This window comes from Narcine bancroftii, chromosome 1 (genome assembly GCF_036971445.1).
Source record: "Narcine bancroftii isolate sNarBan1 chromosome 1, sNarBan1.hap1, whole genome shotgun sequence".
Lineage (NCBI taxonomy): Eukaryota > Metazoa > Chordata > Chondrichthyes > Torpediniformes > Narcinidae > Narcine > Narcine bancroftii.
In genome coordinates this window covers 488,615,595-488,640,740 of record NC_091469.1, presented here as the reverse complement: position 1 = coordinate 488,640,740, position 25,146 = coordinate 488,615,595, and the positions used below count along the sequence as shown (strand labels likewise).

Sequence of the window (25,146 nt, the reverse complement as noted above, 5' to 3'; positions counted from 1 at the left end):
TTCTCACTGCTACCATCAGGAAGGAGGTACAGGAGCCTGAAGACGAACACCCAGCGGCACAAGGACAGCTTTTTCCCCTCCGTCTTCAGATCCTGAATGGTCAATGAACCTCACTTTATCTCTTTTTTCATGAGTTATTTATTTTTCAAAAATCTTGTATTTATGGAATTGTAATTTATAGTACCATAAATGCCGATGTACAAGACGGCTCTGTAGAAGCATTTCCACCTAAAATGAGTGGTATACACTCTGTAGAAGACCACGGTCTGGCACTGACCGTGACCAGTGGAGTGATGCTGTGAGGTACGGTTCATGTAAAACTTCACAATATTATAAAAGCAAATTACTCCGTGAAGTTTTAAAATTTATTCTGAGCTTATTTTAAAATAAACTACCATCAGCTCCTTCAACTCCATTTAAAGCCTGTACAGAGCCAACCCCGGTTGGACTGGGCTCATGGGACCCCATGGGGGAGTGCTGAGAATTCCCTGTTAAGGATCATATTTTATACTTGGTGGGGGGGCTGAGACTTCCCTGTCAAGGGTCGGGTTTTACTGATACTTCGCTCTTAAGGGTTGCACATTCTCCCCGTATCTGTGTGCTCCTGTTTCTTTCCACCCTCGAGGATTGTGGGTTAATCGGGTGCACTCGGGATGCACGGGCTTGTGGGCCAGAGGGCCTGTTACTGTGCTCTAAGTCTAAATTATTATTTTTTAAAATAAATTCTCCCACTCAGCCCCACTCCCCTGCCCTCTTCCCATAATCTTTGATACCGTGGGCCTGATCTGAACCTTGTTGAGAACCAAGACCCTGAACAGTGTAATATAATCAATAATGTGATCTGAGCAATGTGCTAATGGTTTGACTGAAAACACACCGAGATGTTGGAGGGACTCAGCTGATCTTTCAGCGTCCATAGGAGACAAAGACCTATTGCTGACATTTCGGGCCTGAGCCCCTCTTCAAGGAATAAGCAGAACGAGCCAGAAGTGGGAAATCTCAGCACCTAGACAGCGCCGGCCGGGGGAGGAATCCAGTCCCACCAAAGGTGTTCATTGGATAGGATACGGGGATGAGGTAAGAATTCATCATGCTTGTGCGAAAGGAGACGGAAGGGAGCGGCAGAGCCACAGGGGAGGAAATAAGTGGTGGGGGTGTTTAATGAAACCCAGGGAAGTCAATATCATTGGGCTCGGAGGGTGTCCAGTCAGGAGATGAGGTGTGATTCCTCCAATGTTTGGGTGGTAATAGGTTTGACGTTGGCTGCTGGACAACCCCTGCCCAGCCAGCTTGGAGTTTCCCCATTCAGGTGATGTGCAAGAACAATGTCTTGAGTTAAAGTGAACCTGGTGAAGGGTTCACATCAAGCAGAGAGGATTTACTATGTTGCCCGGACTTCAGGATCTGAGTTACTTGGAAAGGTCAAACAGGCTAGGACTTTATTCCCTGGAGGGTAGAAGAATGAGGGGAGATTTGATGGAGGTATTTAAAAAATAATTATTTTTAAAATTCAGACATGCAGCACGGCAACAGGCCATTTCGGCCCACGAGTCCGTGTTGCCCAATTTACCCCCAATTTACCTACAAACCCTGGTACATTTCGAACGGTGGGAGGACACCGGAACCCTGGGGAAAACCCACAGAGACACAGAGAGAATGTACAAACTCCTCACGGACAGTGTGGGATTAAAACCCAAGTCCTGATCGCTGGTGCAGTAAAGGTGTGGTGCTAACCGCTACACAAACCGTGCCACCCTTATAACGGGGGTAGATGGAGTAAATGCAGACAGGCTTTTTCCACTGAGGGAGGGTGAGTTGCAGACCAGAGGACGTGGGTTAAAGGTGAAAGGGGAAACGTCTTCACACAGAGAGTGGTGGGGGTGTGGGACGAGCTGCCAGCTGAAGTGGTGAATGCGGGCTCAATGTTAACATTTAGGAAGAATTTAGACAGGTATGTGGTGGGGAGGGGTAAGGAGGGCTGTGGACGTGGGGCAGATCAGTAGGACTAGGAAAAAAATATCTTTGCACAGACTTGAGGGGCTGAAGGGGCCTGTTTCAGTGTTGAAATGTTCTATGGTTTTATTTGCAGTTGAATGAGAGTAGCTTAATGCTGATTAGGGTAACGCTGGTCACATGGGAGAGAGACAAAGCATTTTTGGATTGGTCCAGTCAGATAGTGGTGGGTTATACAAACTGATGCTCAGAGAGCTCCTGGATCCCCCACGAAGATGATGGACCTCCATCAGGCCCGTGTAACGATTAAAGGTGATTGGTTGAAGAATAATCTGAGTCCTTCACTCGTCAGGAGTGATCCAGCCGATTTGGATCTCATCCCAGAACCTGAATCGAGGATCGGCACCGATCTTCCACAACCTCCAACTTCTCCTCCAGTGCAGGGGCTCTCAACCTTCCTTTTCCACTCACATACCACCTTAAGTAATCCCTTACCAACCATTCTATGCCATAGGTGCTCTGTGGCTAGTAAGGGACCATTTAAGGTGCTATGTAGATCCATAGAACGTTACAGCATTGAAACCGGCCCCTTCGGCCCTTCTAGGAACTGTGGGAAAGGAGGCATGCTCGACGCAGATTAATGATGCCATTTCCGCACAGACCCTGCCCTCCACACGCACCCTTCCCAGCCGTGACTATTCGGACAGGGTCTCCGGAGGTTTGTGGTCCCCACAGCATGGAGAGGAGCCGTCTCTGAGGATCATGGGGTGGTTTCCCTCCGCATCCATTATCATATGTGGGAGAATGGGCACAGATGCCAACTTCTGCGTGGATCGAGCAGACTCCCAACCCATCCAATCCTTCCCACCCTCCATGGATGTCCCACCCATCTCCACCCTCCCCGACAATCTCGGGAAATAAGCCCAGGAACATCACTCATCTTGGGGGGGGGGGGGGAGGGGGAGGACCCTCGAGTTGGCAGCTGGCGGGGCCTCATCACACTGGGCACTCGGTGTTGCAGGGGTCGCCGGAGCGGAAGAGGTCGTAGACGCTGACCAAAGGGAACATGGTGAGGGCACCCAGCATGGAGCCCAGCTGCACCACTGCTCCACACCACACGAGGGCGCTGTGGCCCTCATCCCGCAGGATAACTCCGATCATCACCTTCACGTAGGACAGGGTCCCCACAAACAGGACCCAGGACAGGACCTGGCGGGAAGAGAGAGAGAGACGGGCACAATTAGACTTTGCTCACCACCAATTCCAATGGGCAAAGCTTCCTCCATACCCACAACACCGAAACAAGAAGCATGCTCCCATTCTGTCCATAACTGGTGGTGCCAATGCACAGGACAGGAATCGGCTACAGAGGGGTGCAAACTTGGCCAGTGCCATCAGTGGAAGCAGTGGAACTTCCAAGTTCCCGGGTGTCAACATCTCTTGAGTATCGGTCCTGGGGCCTCCGTGCCGATACGATTATGAAGAAGGCTCGCCAGCTTTGTGTGGGGTTTGAGGAGATGCGGTACACCGCCGAAGACACTCGCAGACGTCTTGGTAGGGAGTTGCCAATGCACAGGGCAGGAATGGACCACAGAGAACTCAGCATCAGTCTCCACTCCATCGAGGACATCTGGAAGAGGCGGTGCCTTGAGAAAGCAGCCTCTATCCTCCAGGACCCCTCACCACCCAGGTCGTGCCCTCCTCTCACTGCTACCATCAGGAAGGGGGTTACAGGAGCCTGAAGACGAACACCCAGCGGCACAAGGACACCTCCTTCCCCTCCGCCATCAGATTCCTGAATGGACAATGAATCACAGACACTGCCCCACTTTCTCTCTTTTATTTTGGATGGGTTATTTATTTTTTAAAAAATCTTTTATTTTAGACGCCTAACTACAGGAAAGCTATCAATAAGATAGAAAGAGTGCAGAGAAGATTTACTAGGTTGTTGCCTGGACTTCAGGGACTGAGTTACAGGGAAAGGTAACAGGTCAGGACTTTATTCCCTGGAGGGTAGAAGAGTGAGGGGAGATTTGATAGAGGTTTTTAAAATTATGAGGGGGACAGACAGACAGGCTTTTTCCACTGAGGGTCAGTGAGATACAAACCAGAGGACATGGGTTAAGGGTGAAAGGGAAAAGGTTTAGGGGGAACTTCTTCACACAGAGAGTGGTGGGGGTGTGGAGCAAGCTATCGGCTGAGTTGGTGAATGTGGGCTTGGTTTTCGCATTTAAGGGAAATTTGGATAAGTATGTGGATGAGGGGGATATGGAGAGCTACGGGCTGAGTGCAGGACAGTGGGGCGAGGCAAGAAAAAAATGGTTTGGCACAGACTAGAGGGGCTGAAAGGACCTGTTTCTGTGCTGTGATGTTGTATGCTTTCTATGGAATTGTTATTTATTGTAAATCTGCACAATACAACAGATTCCACTGCACACGTTCAGGGCAATAAACTCGATCCTGGTTCAGTGAGTTACCATTGTGGCCCTGCACATGACACAGACCAACCTCCCCTTCCATCGACCCCGTCTACACTTCCCACGTCTCAGGAAAGCCTGCTGACTCCATTAAAGGACCCATCCAACCCCTGTCACGCACCACTCTCCCCCCTCTGTCAGGGAGAAGATACCTGATCTTTAGAACACGAACCTCCAGGTTGAAGGACAGTTTTTTTCCCTCCTGTCATCAGTCTCTGGATTGGACCACTCACTGGTAAAAGTCGATAGTCTTTCACCCTTTTACCCGCACGTTTCCCTGTAGCATCCCTCTGGTCTGTGCCCAAGATGGCATCGCCTGTGCTGGGCAATGGACCGCAAGGAGTTGCGGACTCCGGGGAACCAGCAGAACAGCGGCAGGGCACTGGAAATGGAGAGAACACCCCCGTTGAGAAGGAAAAGCAGAGATGTCCCGACGGGGTCGGTGGCCACCGTGGTCCACCAACAAGGGACTCAGCGGCTGGGGAGCCCACTCAGCCTGTGGGCGACGCAGTCAGGGGGACGGCTGGAGACTGGCTCTTGGGAACCAGGTGTCGGAGCCAGGACTCAAGAGGGCACCAAAGGCAAGAAGGGCTCCCGAAGGGCTGAAAGGCTTCCTGATCGCGTTGGAGGTTCGGATCTGGAGCCCGGGGCGGCCGATGGATCGAACAGGAGTCTGTGCGGCTGCAGAGCCCGCGGGAATCCACGGACACTCAGGGACTCTGAAGGGACTCCTTTCCTTCTCTTACTGTTAGGGGCCTTATCAATGAAAAGAATCTTGAATCCTTGACTTGCTGTCACGCTACATCCTGCAGCTTTTTGTACTATTGCATACCTGCTGCAGTTAAATATTTTTATACAACACGGTAGAAGACGATTCCAGCCATTGAAACCCATTTCCAACCAATTAACCTACAGCCCCGTACATTTTGGGATGTTATGTATGCCTAAATATCACACACTCCTTTACACTGCAGGTTAGTCGTGGTTTCAGCGCGGGGGCAAGGTTACTTACAATGAGTGCGATGCCTGCCCTGGCATGGACCAGCCAGGGGCACGGGCTCAGGACGGCCATGCCCATGATATACGATCCCATGGCAGTGCCAGCGAGTGCCAGGAACCCCATCAGTGGCAGAGACCTGGGATGACAAGGATGGGAGGTCAATGGTTAAACTACCGAGTGGCCCGGACCCCAACAAGGGAACTACCACGCAGCTCATCCTGCGGCCCCGTGTGGTTGCCTCCCCCCTCCCCCCCCACCGCCTTGGGCACTCCAGGGCAGCCATCTCACAAGCTCCAGGGGTGGGGTGTTGGGGGAAGACGGTGACATGGATTTCACTCCACTGCAAATGCATTTCTGAATGGGCAATGAACCACAGGCCCTGCTTCACTTTTCCTTTACTTTGGCACTAATATATTTATTTTTAATATGTAATTTATAATAACTCTGTGTCTGTGATGCTGCCGTCCATGTTCATGACAATAAATTCTGATTGTAAGTCACCTCTGCACCCTCTCCTTAGCTTGCTTAGAACCATGGAACATTACAGCCCAGAAACTGGCCCCTTCAGCCCTTCTAGCCTGTGCCAAACCTTTTTTTCTTGCCTAGTCCCCTGACCTGCACCCAGTCCACAGCCCCTCTGTACCCCTCCCATCCATGTTCCTGTCCAAATTCTTCTTCAGTTAAAATTGAGCCCGCATTCACCACTTCAGCTCCTTTCACACCCCCCCTACTCTCTGTGTGAAGAGGTTTCTCCAAAGTTTTTCCCCTTTTACTCTTAACCCGTGTCCTCTGGTTTGTATCTCGCCTCCCCTCAGTGGAAAAAGCTGATGTACATTTACTCTGTCTGTCCCCCTCATAATTTTAAATACCTCTATCAAATCTTAGAGAAGAGGTCCTAAAAAGTGAGTACAGGCAGTTAGGTAGGGAGTTAAAAAGAAGGACCGCAAAGGGGGTAATCTCTGGATTACTCCCTGTGCCACGTGACAGTGTGAATAGAAATAGAATGAGGTGGAGGATTAACATGTGGCTGAAGGGGTGGAGTAAGGGGCAGGGTTTTAAGTTTCTGGATAACTGGGACCTTTTTTGGGGGAGATGTGACCTGTACAGTAAGGACGGGTTACACTTAAATCCCAGGGGGACCAGAATCCTGGCAGGGGTATTTGCTAGGGCTACTCAGGATCCTTTAAACTAGAATGGTTGGGGGGAGGGAACAAAATAGTACAGAGCAGTAAGGAGAAGGTTAGAATGCAAACAAAGAAAGTTTGTAGTAAGTATTTGAATATGGATGGGCAGGTGATAGAGAAGGGAAATGCTCTGGAAGAAGATGAAGGGCAATTGGCAGGAAAAATAAATAATGTTGTTCTTAAAGATGAGGGAAAACAGGGATTAAAAATTGGGAAATCTCTGAAATTCATCTATTTTAATGCCAGGAGTATTGTAAAAAAGGTGGATGAGCTGAAGGTGTGGATTGATACTTGGAAGTATGATGTGGTAGCGATTAGTGAGACATGGTTGCAGGAGGGATGTGATTGGCAACTGAATATCCCTGGGTTTCGTTGCTTTAGGTGTGATAGAATCGGAGGGGCAAGAGGAGGTGGGTTTGCATTGCTTGTCAGGGAAAATATTACAGCGGTGCCTAGGAAGGAGAGATTAGAGGGCACATCCACGGAGGCTATTTGGGTGGAACTGAGGAGTAGGAAAGGAGAGGTTACACTTGTAGGGGTGTATTATAGACCACCCGGAGGGGACCGAGACCTAGAGGAGCAAATCTGTAGGGAGATAGTAGATATTTGTGATAAGCACAGGGTTGTAATTATGGGAGATTTTAATTTTCCACATATAGATTGGGAAACACATTCTGTGAAAGGACTGGATGGGTTAGAGTTTGTGAAATGTGTGCAAGATAGTTTTTTACAACAATATGTAGAGGTGCCGACCAGAGAAGGAGCAGTGTTAGATCTACTGTTGGCAAATGGGATGGGTCAAGTGACGGAGGTTAGTGTTGGCGAGCACTTCGGGTCCAGTGATCATAATGCCATCAGCTTCAATGTCATTATGGAAAGAGAGAAATCAGGGCCAAGGATTGAGGTTTTTGATTGGGGAAAAGCTAGATTTGAGGAGATGCGAAAGGACTTACAGGGTGTGCATTGGGACAATTTGTTTTATGGGCAGGATGTAGTAGAGAGATGGAAGTCTTTTAAAGATCAGATTTTGAGAGTGCAAAAGCTTTATGTTCCTGTTAGGTTAAAAGGAGGGGCAAAAGGTTTGAGAGAGCCGTGGTTTTCAAGGAATATTGGAAACTTGGTTCGAAGAAAAAGGGAGGAGTACATTAGATATAAGAAGCATGGAGTTAAGGAGATGTTTGAAAGATACATTGAATGTAAGAGGAATCTTAAGAGAGGAATTAGGAAAGCTAAAAGAAGGTATGAGAAAACTATGGCAAGCAGGGTGAAAACTAATCCAAGAGTTCTACAAATATGTTAATGGTAAGAGGAAAGCTAGAGACAAAATTGGTCCCTTAGAAAATCAGAGCGGAAAACTGTGTGTGGAGCCTACAGAAATGGGGGAGATATTGAACAGTTTCTTTTCTTCGGTATTCACTAAGGAGAAGAATATTGGGAGATGTGAGATAAAAAAAGCAAATTGGGTAAATATGGGGAATATAGAGATTACAAAAGGTGTAGTTTTAAGGCTTTTGAAGAATATAAAGGTGGATAAGTCTTCGGGACCAGACGGGATCTTCCCCAGGACATTGAGAGAAGTGAAGGAGGAAATAGCAGAGGCTCTGGCGGTAATTTTCCAAATGTCATTAGATATGGGGATAGTGCCGGAGGATTGGCGCATTGCGCATGTGGTTCCGTTATTTAAAAAGGGTTCAAGGAGGAAGCCTGGCAACTATCGGCCTGTAAGTTTGACGTCTGTGGTAGGTAAATTAATGGAGAAAATTCTTAGAGATAGTACTTATAAACATCTGGATAGACAGGGTCTGATCAGGAGCACTCAACATGGATTTGTGGGAGGAAGGTCATGTTTGACCAATCTGATTGAATTTTTTGAAGAGGTGACTAGGAATGTGGATGAGGGTAGCGCAGTGGATGTTGTCTATATGGACAACGATAAGGCCTTCGATAAGGTACCACATGGAAGGTTAGTTAGGAAGGTGCAGTCTTTAGGTATAAATTTTAAGATAGTCAAATGGATTGAACATTGGCTGAAAGGGAGAGGCCAGAGAGTGGTAGTGGATAATTGTCTGTTAGGTTGGAGGCCGGTGACCAGTGGTGTGCCTCAAGGATCTGTATTGGGCCCATTGTTGTTCGTTATATACATTAATGATCTAGATGATGGGGTGGTGAATTGGATTAGTAAATATGCAGACGATACTAAGATAGGTGGAATAGTGGATAATGAAGAAGGTTTTCAAGGATTGCAGAGGGATTTGGGCTGCTTAGAAAAGTGGGCTGAAAAATGGCAGATGGAATTTAATGCTTATAAGTGTGAGGTGCTTCATTTTGGTCAGAAGAATCAGAACAGGACATACGTGGTAAATGGGAGAGCATTGAGGAATACAGAAGAGCAGAAAGATTTAGGAGTAACGGTACATCGTTCCCTGAAGGTAGAAACTCACGTGAATAAGGTGGTGAAGAAGGCTTTTAGTATGCTGGCCTTTATCAATCATTGCATGGAATATAGGAGTTGGGAGGTGATGTTGAGATTGTATAAGACGTTGGTGCGGCCTAATTTGGAGTTCTGTGTGCAGTTCTGGTCGCCTAATTATAGGAAGGATATAAACAGAGTGGAGAGAGTGCAGAGAAGGTTTACCAGAATGTTACCTGGGTTTAAGCATCTAGAGTATAGGGAGAGATTGGACAGATTAGGTCTTTATTCTTTGGACCGTAGAAGGTTGAGAGGGGATTTGATAGAAGTATTTAAGATTATGAAAGGGATAGACAGAGTGGATGTGGATAGACTATTTCCGTTAAGAGGAGGAAAGATTAAAACAAGAGGACATGAGTTAAGAATTAAGGGGCAGAGGTTTAGAGGTAACATGAGGGGGAACTTCTTTACTCAGAGAGTGGTAGCTGTGTGGAATGATCTTCCGGGAGAAATAGTGGCGGCGGAGTCAATTGTATTATTTAAGAAAAGGTTGGACAGGTATATGGATGAGAAGAAGATGGAGGGTTATGGGCATTGTGCAGGGAGGTGGGACTAGAAAGGGGTGTTTGGTTCGGTGCGGACTAGAAGGGCCTAACGGCCTGTTTCCGTGCTGTAATTGTTATGTTATGTTATCTCCCCTAATTTTACACTCTAGGGAATAAAGTCCTAACTTGTTGAACCTTTCCCCGTAACTCAGTCCCTGAAGTCCGGGCAACATCCTAGTAAACCTTCTCTTGCCCTCTTTCCATCTAATTGATAACTTTCCTGTAGTTCGGTAACCAAAACTGCACACAATGCTCCAAATTTGGCCTCACCAATGTCTTGTATAACTTTACCGTAACATCTCAACTCCTGGACTCAATACTTTGATTTATGAAGGCCAACGTGCCAAAAGCTCTCTTTACAACCCTATCCTGCCTGTAATGAGGCGACCAGAACTGAACACAATATTCCAAATGGAGTCGAACCAGAGTTTTATAGAGATTCTGCACGGCTCACAGCTCTTGAACTCTATCCCCTGACTAATAACGGTCAGCACACCATAAGCCTTCTTAACTACCCTATCAACCTGCCTGGCGATCTTGAGGGATCCAAGGATTGCGATTCCAAGACCTCTCTGTTCTTTCACATGGTTAAGGATCCTGCCATTACTCTGGGTTTAAGTTTAACCTTCCAAAATCAAAACAATATTCACACTTAGTAGAGGTGTAGAAGATAATGAGAGGCATAAATAAGGTGCACAGCCAGCACCTTTTACCTAGGGTGGGAGTAGCAAATACCAGAGGACGTCTGTTTAAGCTGAGGGGAGGAAAGTTTGAGGGAAGACGTCAGAGGCAAGGTATTTTGGTTTTACACAGAGAATGGCAGGCACCTGGAAGGCATTGCTGGGGGTGGTGACATTTAAAAGATTCTGAGGCGCAAAGCCGTAAGAAAAATCAGAATCAAATTTATTGTCATGAAGAAAAAAAAGTCTGCAGACACCGTGGTTGAAGTAAAAACGCAATGCTTGAGAAACTCAGTGGGTCAAACACAGAGGAAAGGGTGCATGTTTATTATTTAACAAGAGAGGATACAAATAACCTCCCAAGGATGTTGGGAAACATAGAGACTAATGCAAGGGAGGAACTGAAAGAAATCAGTATCTCTAAGGACATGGTCTTGGGGAAATTGATGGGATTGAAGGCCAATAAATCCCAAGGACCTGATAATCTACATCCTAGGGTACTCAAGGAAGTGGCCATTCAGATAGCAGATGCTTTAAGAATTATTTTCCAGAACTCGATAGACTCAGGATCAGTACCCATGGATTGGAGGGTAGCTAATGTTACCCCACTATTTAAAAAGGGGGGTGGAGAAAAAGCGGGGAATTATCGGCCGGTGAGCCTTACATCAGCAAAATGGTGGAATCCATTGTTAAGGATGTAATAGCGGAGCATGTGACTAGCAGAGAAGGGATCGGACGGAGTCAACATGGATTTACAAAAGGTAAATCGTGCTTGACAAATCTATTGGAATTCTTTCAGATGGTGACAGGTAAAATAGATGGGGGAGAGCCAGTGGATGTGGTGTACCTGGACTTCCAAAAGGCCTTCGATAAGGTCCCGCATAAACGACTGGCTTCCAAAATCAAGGCTCATGGGATTGGGGGCAAAGTATTGATGTGGATTGAGAACTGGCTGGCAGGTAGAAGACAGAGAGTTGGGATAAATGGCTCGTTTTCTGAGTGGCAGGCGGTGACCAGTGGGGTACCACAGGGATCTGTACTGGGACCCCAGCTGTTCACAATTTACATTAATGATCTGGATGAGGGGATTGGATGAAATATCTCCAAATTTGCAGATGACACTAAGCTAGGAGGGGTTGTGTGCACGGAAGAGGGGGTCAGGAAGCTCCAGTGTGATTTGGATAAATTGAGGGACTGGGCAGATCCATGGCAAATGCACTACAATGTGGATCAATGGGAGGTTATCCACTTTGGTAATACAAACCGGAGGGCAGATTACTATTTGAATGGCAATCGATTAAGAGATGGGGAAGTGCAGAGAGACCTAGGGGTACTTGTACACCAGTCTCTGAAGGCGAGCATGCAGGTACAGCAGGCGGTTAAAAAGGCAAATGGTATGTTGGCCTTCATATCAAGAGGGTTTGAGTCTAGGAACAAGGATACCTTACCGCAGCTGTACAGGGCCTTGGTGAGACCCCACCTGGAGTATTGTGTGCAGTTTTGGTCACCTTATCTAAGGAAGGATGTTGTTGCAATGGAGGGAGTGCAGAGGCGATTCACCAGGCTGATACCTGGAATGGCAGGAATGACTTATGAGGAAACTCCCTGGAGTTTAGAAGATTGAGAGGGGATCTCATAGAGACCTATAAAATTCTGGCAGGACTGGACAGAATGGATGCAGATGGGATGTTTCCAAGAATGGGAAAATCCAGAACCTGGGGCCATGGTTTGAGGATAATAGGCAAACTATTTAGGACCGAGATGAGGAGGAATTTCTTGACCCAGAGGGTGGTGAATCTGTGGAATTCATTGCCACAGAGGGCAGTAGAGGCAGGTTCATTAAATATATTTAAGAGGGAATTAGATCTATTTCTTCAGTATGAGGGTATTAAAGGTTACGGAGAGAAGGCGGGGACTGGGTACTGAACTTTAAGATCAGCCATGATCTCGTTGAATGGCGGAGCAGGCTCGAAGGGTCGAATGACCTACTCCTGCTCCTATCTTCTATGTTTCTATGTTATGAAATATATTGTTTTACCGCAGCATTAGAACATAGAACATGATAGGTCCTTTGGTCCTCGACGTTGTGCCGATCCATATATTCCATAAAAAAAGTACTCAACCCTCCCAACACTGTAACCCTTTATTTTTCTTCCATCCACATGCCTGTCTAAGAGTCTCTTAAATGCTCCTAATGTTCCAGCCTCCATCCCTGACAAGGCATTCCAGGCTCCCACAACACTACGTAAAAAATGTACCCCTGACATTTCCCCTAAACTTCCCTCCCTTCACTGTGTACACGTGTCCTCTGGTGTTTGCTGATCCTGCCTTGGGAAACAGGTGCTGGCCATCCGCCCTAATGATGCCTCTCATAATCAAGTAGACCTCTATTCAGTCTTCTCTCATCCTTCTACACTCCAGAAAGTCCAGCTCTGCTAACATGGCCTCCTAAGACTTGTTTCCCCAATCCCAGCCACATCCTGGTGAATCTCCTCTTCACCCTCTCTGCAGCTTCTATGTCCTTCCTATAATGAGGTGACCAGACTGAACACAGTTTCCAAGTGTGGTCTCACCAGAGATTTGTAGAGTTGCAACAGGACCAGAAAAAGGTGCAAAAATTACTACAAATTACGATTTTGCAAATACATGATTCAAAAAATACCTAGTGCAAAAAAAAGTGTGGTAGATAGAAATGACGGAGGGGTAGGGTTAGATTGATGTAGGGTAGGTTCATATAGGTCAGCACAACATTGTGGGCCAAAGGGCCTGCACTCTGCAGTCCTATTCCATTCAGTGTCATATACACAAAAGACGCTTCTCCCCTTTCATTTTAAATGTGCTCCCCATGAGGCTGAACTCAGTCTGATGAGCACCAGAACGATATTTTTTTAACCTGTCCAGGCCCAGGTTTGGACAAAAGCCAGTTCCACAGAGGGAGAGGGAGTGTGCAGGAGGGAGATGGATCAGCTTGCTGGGTGTCAACATCTCTGAGGATCAGTCCACGTCAATGCAATCATGAAGAATGCTTGCCAGCGGTTATACTTTGTGAGGAGTTTGTGGAGATTTGGAAGGTCACCGAATATTCTCGTAAACTTCTACAAGTGTACCATGGAGAGCATTCAGGCTGGTTGCATCAATGCCAACTCTCAGGACAAGAATAAACTCCAGAGGGTTATTAACTCAGCCTGCGACATCACGGGCACCAGACTTCACTCCATCGAGGACATCAACATGAGATGGTGTTTTAAAAAAGCAGCCTCTATCCTCAAAGTCCCCCCACCATCCAGGCCATGCCCTCTTCACCCTGCTACCATCAGGGAAAAGGTACAGGAGCCTAAAGATGAGCACTCAGCGGCACAAGGACAGGTTCTCCCCCAGGGCCATCAGATTCCTGAATGATCAACGAACCAAAGATGCTATTATTTCCAATAGTGGGAGGAAACCAGAGCCCCTGGGGAAAATCCACACAGACACAAACTCCTTACAGACAGTACAGGATTCGAATCCCAGTCTCGATCACTAGTGCTGTAACAGCGTTGCGCTAACCGCTATGCCAACCGTGCCCCCCTTACTTTGACCTTTATATTTTTCTTGCACTATTTTTATTTATTTTGTCAGGTGGTTTATATAAATGCCGCAAAACAATGCATTTCGTGACACGTTCATGAAAATAAATTCTGATTCTGACTGAGCCTCCTGCAGTTCTGCTCCCCTACCACACATTGGCGACAGGCGCAGCCATCATGTTCCACACTTGCTGCTGCCCTCTAGTGGGGGAAGCACGCCATGATTACAGCTGACCTGATGGCCATTTGGCCCATCCAGACCCCATGGCTGCTGGAAGGGGAATCCAAACAATCCCATTCCCTTGCTCTCCCTGTTGCCTTGAACCTTATTTTTCTTCCAAGTGCTTCTCTCTTTTGAAAGATCCTCCTCACTCTTGCTGACATTGCCCATCGCCATTCTGGGTTTAAATTTAGATATACAGCATGGTAACAGGCCCTTCCGGCCCATAAGTCCATGCTGTCCAATTGACCTACACCCTCCCCAGTGGGAATAAACCGGAGCCCCCAGAGGATACAGGGAGAATGTAAAGACAGTAAAATGCTGGAAAAACTCAGCAGGTATAACTGTACTTTATATAGCAAAGATAACAATTCATAGCCAACATTTCGGGCTTGAGCCCTTCATCAAACAAAATGTAGGCAAGTGCCCGAACAAAATAGTGGTGGGGGAGGAGCACAGTTGCAAAGGCAGGAGGTAATTGGTAGATAAGGAGGGAGGGTACAGCAGCAAATGGGGAGGGGGGGGATGGCTGGGTGAATAGAGAGGAAAGAGGACTGGCAGAAACCGGAGGTCGGCATTAATGCCGAGAGTGAAATGGTTGGCCGCCCCGGGACGTCCCTGTCACTGATGCGCCCAGAGCCGAGGTGCTCAGCGAAGCAATCTCTCATTCTATGTTCAGCCTCTCTGATGTAGAGAAGACCACAGCAGGTGCGCTGGAATACAGTAGAGTTGCAGACAGTGCAGAGCAGAGGTTTTCCACTCCCGGGTTGCAGGTGTGATGTGGCATCAATAACCCCAAAAGACTGAGGTTGTGCAAACTGACAGGCTGTTATTTGCAATAATTAGAACAGAGGCCTGTCCAAGCTGCCCAACTATCCTGTACTGGGGAAGGGCTGTGGAACAGTCACCTTTACTCAGGAGCCTGTGGGAGGGACCACAGTTACAGTTGGCCAAAGGGTGTGTCCAACAGATAAATATATACATACAGTGGTTTACCACAAGGTGCCCTGTGATTAGTAAGGGATTGCTTACGGTGGGATGTGGGTGGGAAGGGAAGGGTGAGAATCACTGCTCTGGACCCAATTGTTACTGAAATATTTTGCTTGTCATTGGCCCAATTCCTTTGGAGTTCTGAAATCATGCACATAACGAGTCAATGAGGGACGATTAAAACAGTGGTTCTCCAAACTTTTTCTTTTCACTCACAAACCACCTTAAGCAATCCCTTACTAATCACAGAGCACCTACTGCATAGGGATTACTTTAAGTCGTCTGTGAGCGGAACGAAAAAGATTGAAAACTACTGGTGTAGAGAGGGGTATCAACGGTTATAACAGGTTAGTTACAGTTGCAGGGAAATGGCTTCGCTGAGCACCTTCGCTCTGTCTGCGCCAGTGACGGGGATCTCCCAGTGGCCAACCACTTCAATTCCGTGCCCCATCCCCCTGCTGACATGTCGGTCAGATGCAAATTGGAGGAGCGACACCTAATTTTCCATCTGGGCGCTCTCCAGCCATACATCTTTGTCATATAAAGGACACGGTTTGACTTGTTGAGTTTCTCCAGCGTTGTGTTTTTACTTCAACTGCGGTGGTCCGCAGATTTTCCTGTTTTACTCCTCACAGACAGTGTCGGATCTGAACCCACGTCGCTGCCGTTGCTAACCATGCCACCCAGTTCTGTAAGGTTCCGTTCAATCTTCCCCCCCTCTTGTCATTTTGATCACAGGTTGTCTCTGGTTGCCTGAGCTATCCACTGATGGGATAATCCAGGACAAATCTGTGATCCAGCAGGACATTCAGCCAATCACCCAATCCCAGGGGGAAATCCCGTTACCCTCTCGTCTCTCTTCAGACACACAATATCTTCTGCCTCGCACTTGCCCATCCCCTTGGGATTCTGATGCCACTGAAACACAGTCATTTAGAGACTAATCAACCAATTGACACACGGGAGGAAACTGGAGCACCCCCAGGGGAAATACAGATGTGCAAACTCCACACGGACAGTGGCAGAAGTGAGGATTGGACTAGGACCTCCAGCAATGGGAGGCGGAGACTGCATCAATCCTGCACTGACCTATCAGGCAAGGTAAATCAGGAGGGCTAAAAGTCAAGGTGGAGAAATTTCTTTTTTTAGACATACAGCCCGGTAGCAGGTCCTTTCGGTCCACAAATCCGTTCCGCCCATTACACCCAAGTGAACTACAACCCCTGGTTTGTTTCCAACAGTGCGAGGAAACCAGAGTCCCTGGGAGAAAATCCACGCAGATATGGGGAGAACGTATAAACTCCTTGCAGACAGCGGCGGATTCGAATCCCGGTCCTGATCGCTGGCGCAGCAACAGCGCTGCACCTACCATGCTGCCCTGGGACTCTACAGGTATATTAAGAGCAAGTAGATGGTAAGGGACAAAATTGGTCCTCAGTGTGGTCAGCTATGTATGGAGCCAGAAGATATGGGGGAGATCTGCAATGGGGTTTTCCCATCAGTGGGAAGTAAGGACAATCACTCAGTGAGGTTATGGAACCTACACAGATTAAAGAGGAGGAGGTGCTTGCTGTCTTAAAGCAAATAAGTAGGGATAAATCTCCAGGGCCTGACAAGATATTCCCTCGGACCTCGAGGGAAGCTAGTGTAGAAATCGCAGGGGCTCTGGTAGAAATATTTAAAATGTCAGCCATGGGTGAGGTGCCGGGGGATTGGAGGGGAGGCCATGTTGTTTAAAAAAGGCTCCAAAAGTAACCCTGGAAATTATAGTCTGGTGAGCCTGATGTCAGAAGTAGGTAAATTATTGGAAGGTGTTCTTAGGGATCAGGTGTGGAATTATTTGGATAGCCAGAAACTGATTAGGGATAATCAACATGGTTTTGTGGATGGGGGGGGGGGGTCTTATTTAGATTTTTCAGGAGGTTACCCGGAAAGTTGATGAAGGAAAGGCTGCAGATGTTGTCCACGTGGCCTTTGACAAGGTCCCACATGGGAAGTTAATCAGGAAGGTTCAGTTAATTGGATTCAACAACGGTTGGATGGGAGAAGCCAGAGAGTGTTAGTTGATGGTTGCTTCTCAGACTGGAGGCCTGTGATGAGTGGTGGTGCCTCAGGGATCGGGGGCTGGGACCATTGTTGTTTGTCATCAATATCAATGGTCTGGATAATAATGTGATAAATTGGAACAGCAAGTTTCCAGATGACACTAAGATTAGAGCATTTGGCATATTGGCCTTCATAAATCAAAGTACTGAGTATGGGAAGTTGAGATGGTAAGTTGTAGAAGACATTGGTGAGGCCAAATTTGGAGCATTGTGTGCAGTTTTGGTCACCGAACTACAGGAAAGATAGCAGTAAGGTAGAAAGAGAGCAGAGAAGATTTACCAGGTTGTTACTGGAACCTCAGGAACTGAGTTATATGGAAATGTTAAACAGGTCGGGACTTTATCCCCTGGAGCGTAGAAGAATGTTTACAATTCTCTACATGTTTTACACTGTGTAGTTTATTTTTTCCACTACCAATTAGTGGTGATTCTGCCGTGCCTGCAGGAAAAAGCAATCTCAGGGTTGTATATGATGTCATGTATGTTCTCTGACAATAAATCTGAATGAGGGGAGATTTGTTCGAGGTATTTAAAATTATGAGCGGGTAGACAGAGTAAATGTAGAGGGTGGTGACAGACAAACCAGAGAATTGAGAGTGAAAGGGGAAATGTTTAGGGGGAACACGAGTGGGAACTTCACACAGGGAGTGGGGGTATGGAACGAGCTGCCAGCTGACTTTGTGAATGCGGGCTCAATGTAAACATTTAAGAGCAAGTTGGTCAGGTACATGAATGGGAGAGGTCTGGAGGGATGTGGATTGGATGCAGGTCAGTGGGACTAGGCATCTTCACCCAACTCCCACCCACACCCCTTCCCTGACCCTTCACCCTACCCCATCCAGACACCACCCCCACCCTGACCTTGTCCCCATCACCCACTTTCTCTGTCTCTCCTCCATCCCCCATCATCATTCCTGTCCACAACCCACCCCTCACCCTCATTCTGCCCATGACCCCCACCCTGAGCCCACCCTCCTCCCAAACCCAGCCCTCCCCCCACGACCTCATCGCAGGGCCAGAGCGGGCAGGGGTCAGCGCTGCTCACCGGTTGGGGTAGAACATTGCCACGAAGCAGGCCAGTGGATTAGCCAAGGCTGCCAAGGCAGAGGCGAGGTGGTAGGCCAGGTTTCCATAGGGGAGGCAGGAGTAGGACTGGACGGATGGCAGCACTGCATTGGTCAGCCCGTTGACCCAGGCCAGGAGGAGGAAGATGAGCAGCATCTGGGAGCGGGAGTACCTCCCAGCCTTCTCCCCGGTTTTTGGCCAGTTGATCATGGGTGCCTGCTCCGGCCCTTCCTTGCCACGCATCTCCATGGACCCCGGCTCCACGGAGCGTTCTCGCTGCCTGCGGGCTAGCGGGAGATGGTTGAGCAGGATGAAAGCCAGCAGACACAGGGCCATAACACCACTGAGGAAGAAGAAGAAGACCTCTGGGGGGAAGTTGGCCGGCTGGTACCGGGCCACCATGGTCCAGCCGTGGGTGCCGGAGCTGTTGTCCGTGGTGTTGACACAACTGACCACCCCGACGCCCTGAGCCAGGGCCACCAATCCCGGGACCAGCCCGCTGAGCCCCTCTCCGACAAAGTAGGTGGTCAGGAACTTAGGCCGAAGGCGAGCCATGAAGGGGAGGAAGGTGACGGATGAAGTGCAGTCCACCACGGAGAGGAAGAAGGTCAGGATTAGCAGGGCCAAGCTGCGACGGGTGCCAGCAAAGAGGCTGGTCTCATTCCAGAAGAAGGGCAGGAGGAAGGAGGCCACAATGCCTGTGCCCACGATGGCATAGATGATGACGGTCTCCGCCCGGCGGCTGGGCCGGAACCTGTGGGCCAGCGTGACCAGCAGCGGCCCCACATTGGCAAGCTGGATGATGACGGTGAGGTACGACGGGAGGTACCAGCCCTCGGGGACCTTGGGCACGATGAGAGGCAGCTCTACCCACAGGCCGTTGATGGCAATCCAGGAGCCCATGCCGAAGAGGGCGGCCAACCCGTGGACTGCCAGGGCCATGGTGCCAACTCTACGCTGCCTTTTCCTGGTGCCGGACACCTCACACCTGCAAACAGAAGGAGGGAGGGTAGCATTACAAAAGCGTCCATGCTCGGTGAGCTGCATGTAGTCAAGTCAGGCGGCACGGTTAGCTGTGACGCTATTGCAAAACAACGAATTTCGTGACATGTTCGTGACAAGAAACTCTGATTCTCTCCACCTTTTACAACTTGTCTGACCTCTGGGGTCCTTCCCCAGTTTCTTACCCATTTATAGACAAAATCTCACCTATTCTATCTTGGGGCTCAAACTGGAAGTGCAGACGGACCATTTCTACCCATGAATACTGCCTGATCTGCTGAGCTCCTCCACCAACACTTTGTCTGCTCAAGTTCCTCAATTCCACGGTGGTTCTCAACCTTTTTCTTTCCACTCACATTCCACTTTAAGTAATCCCTGTGCCATCGGTGTTCTGTGATTAGTAAGGGATTGCTTAAGGTGGGATGTGGGTGGGAAAAAAAAGTTTGAAAACCACTGTTTGAATTGTTCCTCATTGACTCGTTATGTGTATGGTTTCAGAACTCCAAAGGAAATGGGCCAATGACAATTTTTCTCAAGCAAAATATTTCCGTAACAATTGGGTCTAGAGCAGTGGTTCTCAACCTTCCCTTCCCACTCACATCCACCTTAAGCAATCCCTTACTAATCACAGAGCACCAATGGCATAGGGAATACTTAAAGTGGTATGTGAGTGGGCATTAAAAAGGTTGAGACCACTGCCTTATTGTAATATCATTTCTCCCTTCCTCCCCCCCCCGCCACTCACCATCGACGTGATTGACCGAAGAGGGTGTGCAAAATCATGGAGGACCCTCTTCCACCCCGCACATAGCATCTTTCAGCTGCTCCCGTCGGGGAAGAGATCCAGGAGGATCAGAGCCAGCACCACCAGGCTGAGGAACAGCTTCTTCCCACGGGAGGTGAGAATGCTGAACGATCAAGCGAACTGCCCGACCGCCTGAGACTTATATTCATGAAACAATATTTAATTGTATAGATGAAACTCTTGTTCTGTGTTATGTCTGCTGGTTTTGCACTGAGGACCAGAGAACACCGTTTCGTCGGGTTGTACTTGGGCAATCAAATGACAACAAACTTGACCTGACATTTTATTCATGAGCTTTGTTCAGGGCTGGAAAGAATCTGATTATGCATCATTATGTTTGCAAATCTTCTTTCTAGTGGGAGGAGTGGGGGTAAAGGGTGTCTGGCTGGGCTGAGATGGGTCTTTTAACATATTAACAATGATACAAATACAAGAGCAAGATTTGAGCTCCATCACCCAAATCCTCTTGCAATAAAGAATGACGTACTTTCCACTGGATGTGCCTGCATTCTAATTTCTGGTCTCTGGTTCAGGGAGACCCAGCTCCCTCGGATTACCAGCACCTTGTAATTCCCCGTCATTTAAAAAAAAACTCTGCATTCCATGGTGGGAGAGTCTAGGACAAGAGGGCATATCTTCAGGATTGAAGGACGTCCACTTAGAACAGAGTTGCGGAAGAATTTCTTCAGCCAGAGGGCTATGAATCTTTGCCACAGGCGGTTGTGGAGGCTGGGTCATTGGGTGTACTTAAGGCAGAGATTGATAAGTTCGCGATTAGCCAGGGCATCAAAGGTTCGGGGGAGAAGGCCGGGCAGTGAGGCTGAGTGGGGAAATGGATCAGCTCATGATTAAATAGTGGGGCAGACTCGATGGGCTGAACGGCCTGTTTCTGTTCCTATGTTTTTTGCTATTAAGAAAACACCTCGTAACTCGGTTAACCTTTTATCCCATTCACAAACTGTAGACCACAGCCATATTCAATGAATTTATTTTCCCAGGGACAAAGTCTCTTTTCATCTCCCTTCCTGCCAGACTGAATATTTTGTATTGAATGCCTTTTTGGAACAAGACCAAACTCTTAATGTACAATGATCTTTCAGTTTATTTTGCTCAGTGAATCCCTTCCTTTTCTATTTTACATTACCATTCTTTCCCACATTCCAGTTATACTCCAATTTTGTTCATCTGTTGTAAGAACACTGATCTCCATCCAGGACCTCCTTTCCTCTGGCTTTGAGAGGAAAGACCAACCAGAACTCTGAACGAGCCCTTCCAGTTGCTCTAATCTCCAACTTGCCATCTCCAGACCCTGCTCTCTCCTATCCAGTGTCTCTCCCGGCAGCCCTTCTGTCTCCACTCTCCACAACTAAGTCAACTCTCCCTCTCCGCCCCCCCCCCCCCCCACAGCCCTCTCCGCCCCCCCCCCACAGCCCTCTCCGCCCCCCCCACAGCCCTCTCCGCCCCCCCCACAGCCCTCTCCGGCCCCCCCCACAGCCTTCTCCGTCCCCCCCCCACAGCCCTCTCCGCTCCCCACCCACAGCCCTCTCCGCTCCCCCCCACAATGCTCTCCACTCCTCACTCTCTCCCCCCAGTCCTCCACTCCCTCACTTTCTCTCCCCACAGCCCTCTCCACTTCCCCTCCCCTCCTCCCTCAGCCCTCTCCACTCACCTACTTTCTCCTGCCACAGCCCTCTCCACTCCCCCACTCTCTCCCTTCCCATAACCCTCTCCACTCCCCCACTCTCCCTGCTCCAGTTTCTCCTGCCACAGCCCTGTCCACTCCCCCACTCTCTCCCTCCCCACAGCCCTTTCCACTCCCCCACCCTCTCCCTCCCCACAGCCCTCTTCACTCCCCCACTCTCTCTCCCTCCCCATAACCCTCTCCACTACCCCACTTTCTCCTACCACAGCCCTCTCCACCCCCACTCCCTCCCTACAGCCCTCTCCACTCCCCACTCTCCCCGCAGTTGAGCCCCCCTCACGACTCTGCCACTATCCGGGGGGGGGGGGGGGTCTGATCCCCTCATCACGTCTGCCTCCCCCATGAATCTGCCTCCCCACTCACCCTCCCACAGCCGAGAGGGAGCGGCAGATTGGCCACTCCCTTGCCCAGGTGAAACCCACCCACTCACCGGCTCCGAAGACAGAGCGATGGCTCCTGGCCTCGGGCGTCGAGTGGACAGCTGGGGAGCCGACTCCTGCCTTGGGGTGGGGGGGGGGAAACGTCAGCACGAGTTAATCTCCCGACGGCCGAGGTCGAGCTGTGCAGACAAGCTGTACCCACGGCTGCGATAAGCAGCAGTTACAAGGACAGGTACTGATAGGAGAAAGCCTTGTCCCAACACACATGCTGCTGAAGTCCTTGAGAACACTTGTCACCCCATCCTTTAGGCCACAGAGAAGATGGATGGTCAGGGCATTTCACCTTTAAGCACCTTCCTCACACAGAGGGTGGAGGGTGCCCATGGAAGCAGTAGATAGGATAACAACTTCTATCACAGCGCTGGTGACCCTGGTTTGAATCCAACAATGTCTGAGAGGAATTTCTTTTTAAAATTTAGACATGCAGCATGGTAACAGGCCCTTCCAGTCTGTGAACCCGTGCCACCAAAATACTCCAATTAAACTCCAACACCCTGTACGTTTCTGTCATCCATTGCATCCCAGGAGTGCGTGCCGCCCAATTTACCTACAACCCCCCCCTCCAGTACGTTTCAAACGGTGGGAGGAAACCAGAGCCCCCATGCAGACTCGGGGAAAACGTACAAACTCCTTATAGACAGCGTTGGATTCAATCCCCGGTCCCTATCGCTGGAGCCCTCCAAGTTTGCACATTCTGTCTGTATCCGTGGGGCTTTCCTCCAGATTCCTTTAAAAACATACAAGGGTAAAACACGGATGGCTGCAGACAAAGATACAGAACCAACATTCCGGGCTTAAGCCCTTCATCAAATTGAAGGCAGGCGTCTGAATAAAATGGTGGGGGGGAGGGAGAGGCAGGGGGAGGAGCACAGTCCCACACGCAGGAGGTTATAGGTGGATGAGGGAGGGCACAGCAGCGAGCTGGGGGGGGGGAGGAATGGCTCTGTGAATGGACAGGGAAAGGGGTGGAGAGCTGGAGGAATGGAGACAGAGGGATGGGGAAGAATGGGGAGTGGGCTGGCAGAAACCAGAGGAATCAATGTTCGTTCGTGCCATCTGGTTGGAGAGGGCCCAGGTGGATAATTAGGTGTTGCTCCGACAATTTACGGGTAGGCTTGGTTTGACGGTACATGGTGGCATGGAGGTGGGGCACAGAATTTAAATGGTTGGCCACTTGGAGGTCCCTGTCACTGATGTGGAGAGAGTGAAGGTGCTCAGTGAAGGGATCGCCCATAGAACAATTACAGCTCAGGATCCTTTGGCCCTTCTAGACCGTGCAAAACCCTTTTTTTGTCTAGTCTCCCTGACCTGCACCCAGTTCATAGCCCTTCATACCCCTCCCATCCATATGCCTGTCCAAATTCCTCTTAATTATTAAAACTGAGACTGCATTCACCACTTCAGCTGGTTCCACACTCCCACCTCTGTCTGCATGAAGACGTTCCCCCTCATGTTCCCCATAAACTTTCCCCTTTCACCCTTAACCCATGTCCTCTGGTTTGTATCTCACCTACCCTCAGTGGAAAAAGCCAACCGACATTTGCTCTGCCTGCCGCCCCCCCTCATAATTTTAAATACCTCCCCTCATTCTTCTACACTCCAGGGAGTAAAGTCCTAATCTGTTTAACCTTTCCTTGTAACTCAGTTCCTGACGTCTGGGCAAGCGCAGTCTCTTCGATGTAAAGAAGGCTGCAATGGGATGCAATGGATGACTGAAATGTACAGTGTTGTAGTTTAATTGGAGTATTTTGGTGGCACGGGTTCACAGACTGGAAGGGTCTGTTGCAGTGCTGGATTTCTAAATTAAAAAATCCTGTCTGGTCCCCTAACCAAGGAGGACCCTATCGCTAGTCCTCTCCTCCCCTTCTGAGCCAGACTCTGTGGCAAAGATTTTGCTGCTTTTCCCTGTTGGGTTGTTTCCCCCCCCACCCCCACCCCCACCACTCCACAGGGACAGTGGTGGGGGTGGGGGTCTCTTGTTTCCTGCATCCTACTTCCCTGGGTGCCATTCCCATGGACCTTTCACCTTATGAACCAAAGCCTTGACCCTCCTCTTCACCCTAGGAAATGCAGGGGAATTGTAGGATAATCGGGTAGCATGGGCTCGTGGGCTGAATGGACCGATTACCATGCTGCATGTCTACATTTTAAAACAAACATTAGAAATCTAAACAGGAACCAGAAAGAACATAGGCAAATGGGATGAACTTGGGTAAGTCATCTGATTGGCATGGACAAGTTAGGCCCAATGGCCTTTTCCCGTGAGATTACTTTTAAATCCTTCCCTTCTCACCTCCATCCTGTGGTCTAGCTTTACCCTCCGCTAACCTGGAAAAAAGACCGTAACTATCTATCTTATCCCTGCCTCTCAATTGATTTTATAAACCCCTATACCCCCCGGCCTCCTGTGCTATTGAGAGCAAAGCCCCAGCCTTTCCTTATAATTATTCAACCTTACCAGTAACATTCTCGTGACTCTTTCCACATGTTTAGTAACAGGACACACATGGGAGTGAATAAAAGCACGAAAGTCTGCAGATGCTGTGACTGTAGTCCAAGCAAAGGAACGCTGGAGGAACTCAGCTGGTCTCGCTGCGTCCATAGGAGGGAAAGATATATTACCAATGTTTCGGGCCTGAGCCCTTCCTCAAGGTATGAATTGAAATTGGAGGAACAATGTCTCATCTGCCATCTGGGCATAAACATCGGCTTCTCCAGCTTCCACTAAACTATCCCCCCCACCTCCCCTCACATCTTAATCCCCATCTCCTTTCCTCTCAGTTCTCTCCCTCCTTTTCACAGCCAAAACCAATTGTCACCTTTACTCTCGTCACACCCAATTAGCACCTTTTGGTCCGGACACCTCACCCCTCCCATTCTTCCCTCTTTCTCTCTCAAGGCCCTTGAGGGTGGCGGCAGGAGCAGATCTTAGCCTGTGGACT

General features: G+C 48.9%; 1 protein-coding gene across 5 annotated transcripts in view; it reads right to left on the bottom strand.

The window, feature by feature from the left end:
- Nucleotides 1-351: 351 nt before the first annotated feature.
- Nucleotides 352-25,146, bottom strand: part of slc52a3-2a (solute carrier family 52 member 3-2a) — a 49,166-nt gene continuing 24,371 nt past the window's right edge. For 3 of the 5 annotated variants that reach the window (XM_069915088.1, XM_069915086.1, XM_069915087.1), the window contains exons 3-5: nucleotides 18,236-19,243; nucleotides 5,443-5,566; nucleotides 352-3,162 (exon numbers count right to left, since the gene is read on the bottom strand). In XM_069915088.1, the coding sequence (XP_069771189.1) occupies nucleotides 2,950-3,162; nucleotides 5,443-5,566; nucleotides 18,236-19,197 (1,299 nt within the window). In that variant the 5' untranslated portion in view covers nucleotides 19,198-19,243 and the 3' untranslated portion in view covers nucleotides 352-2,949. Of the gene's footprint in view, nucleotides 3,163-4,602; nucleotides 4,813-5,442; nucleotides 5,567-18,235; nucleotides 19,244-22,194; nucleotides 22,265-25,146 lie in introns of all 5 variants that reach the window. The other 2 variants (XM_069915089.1, XR_011350299.1) reach the window with 2 other exon arrangements.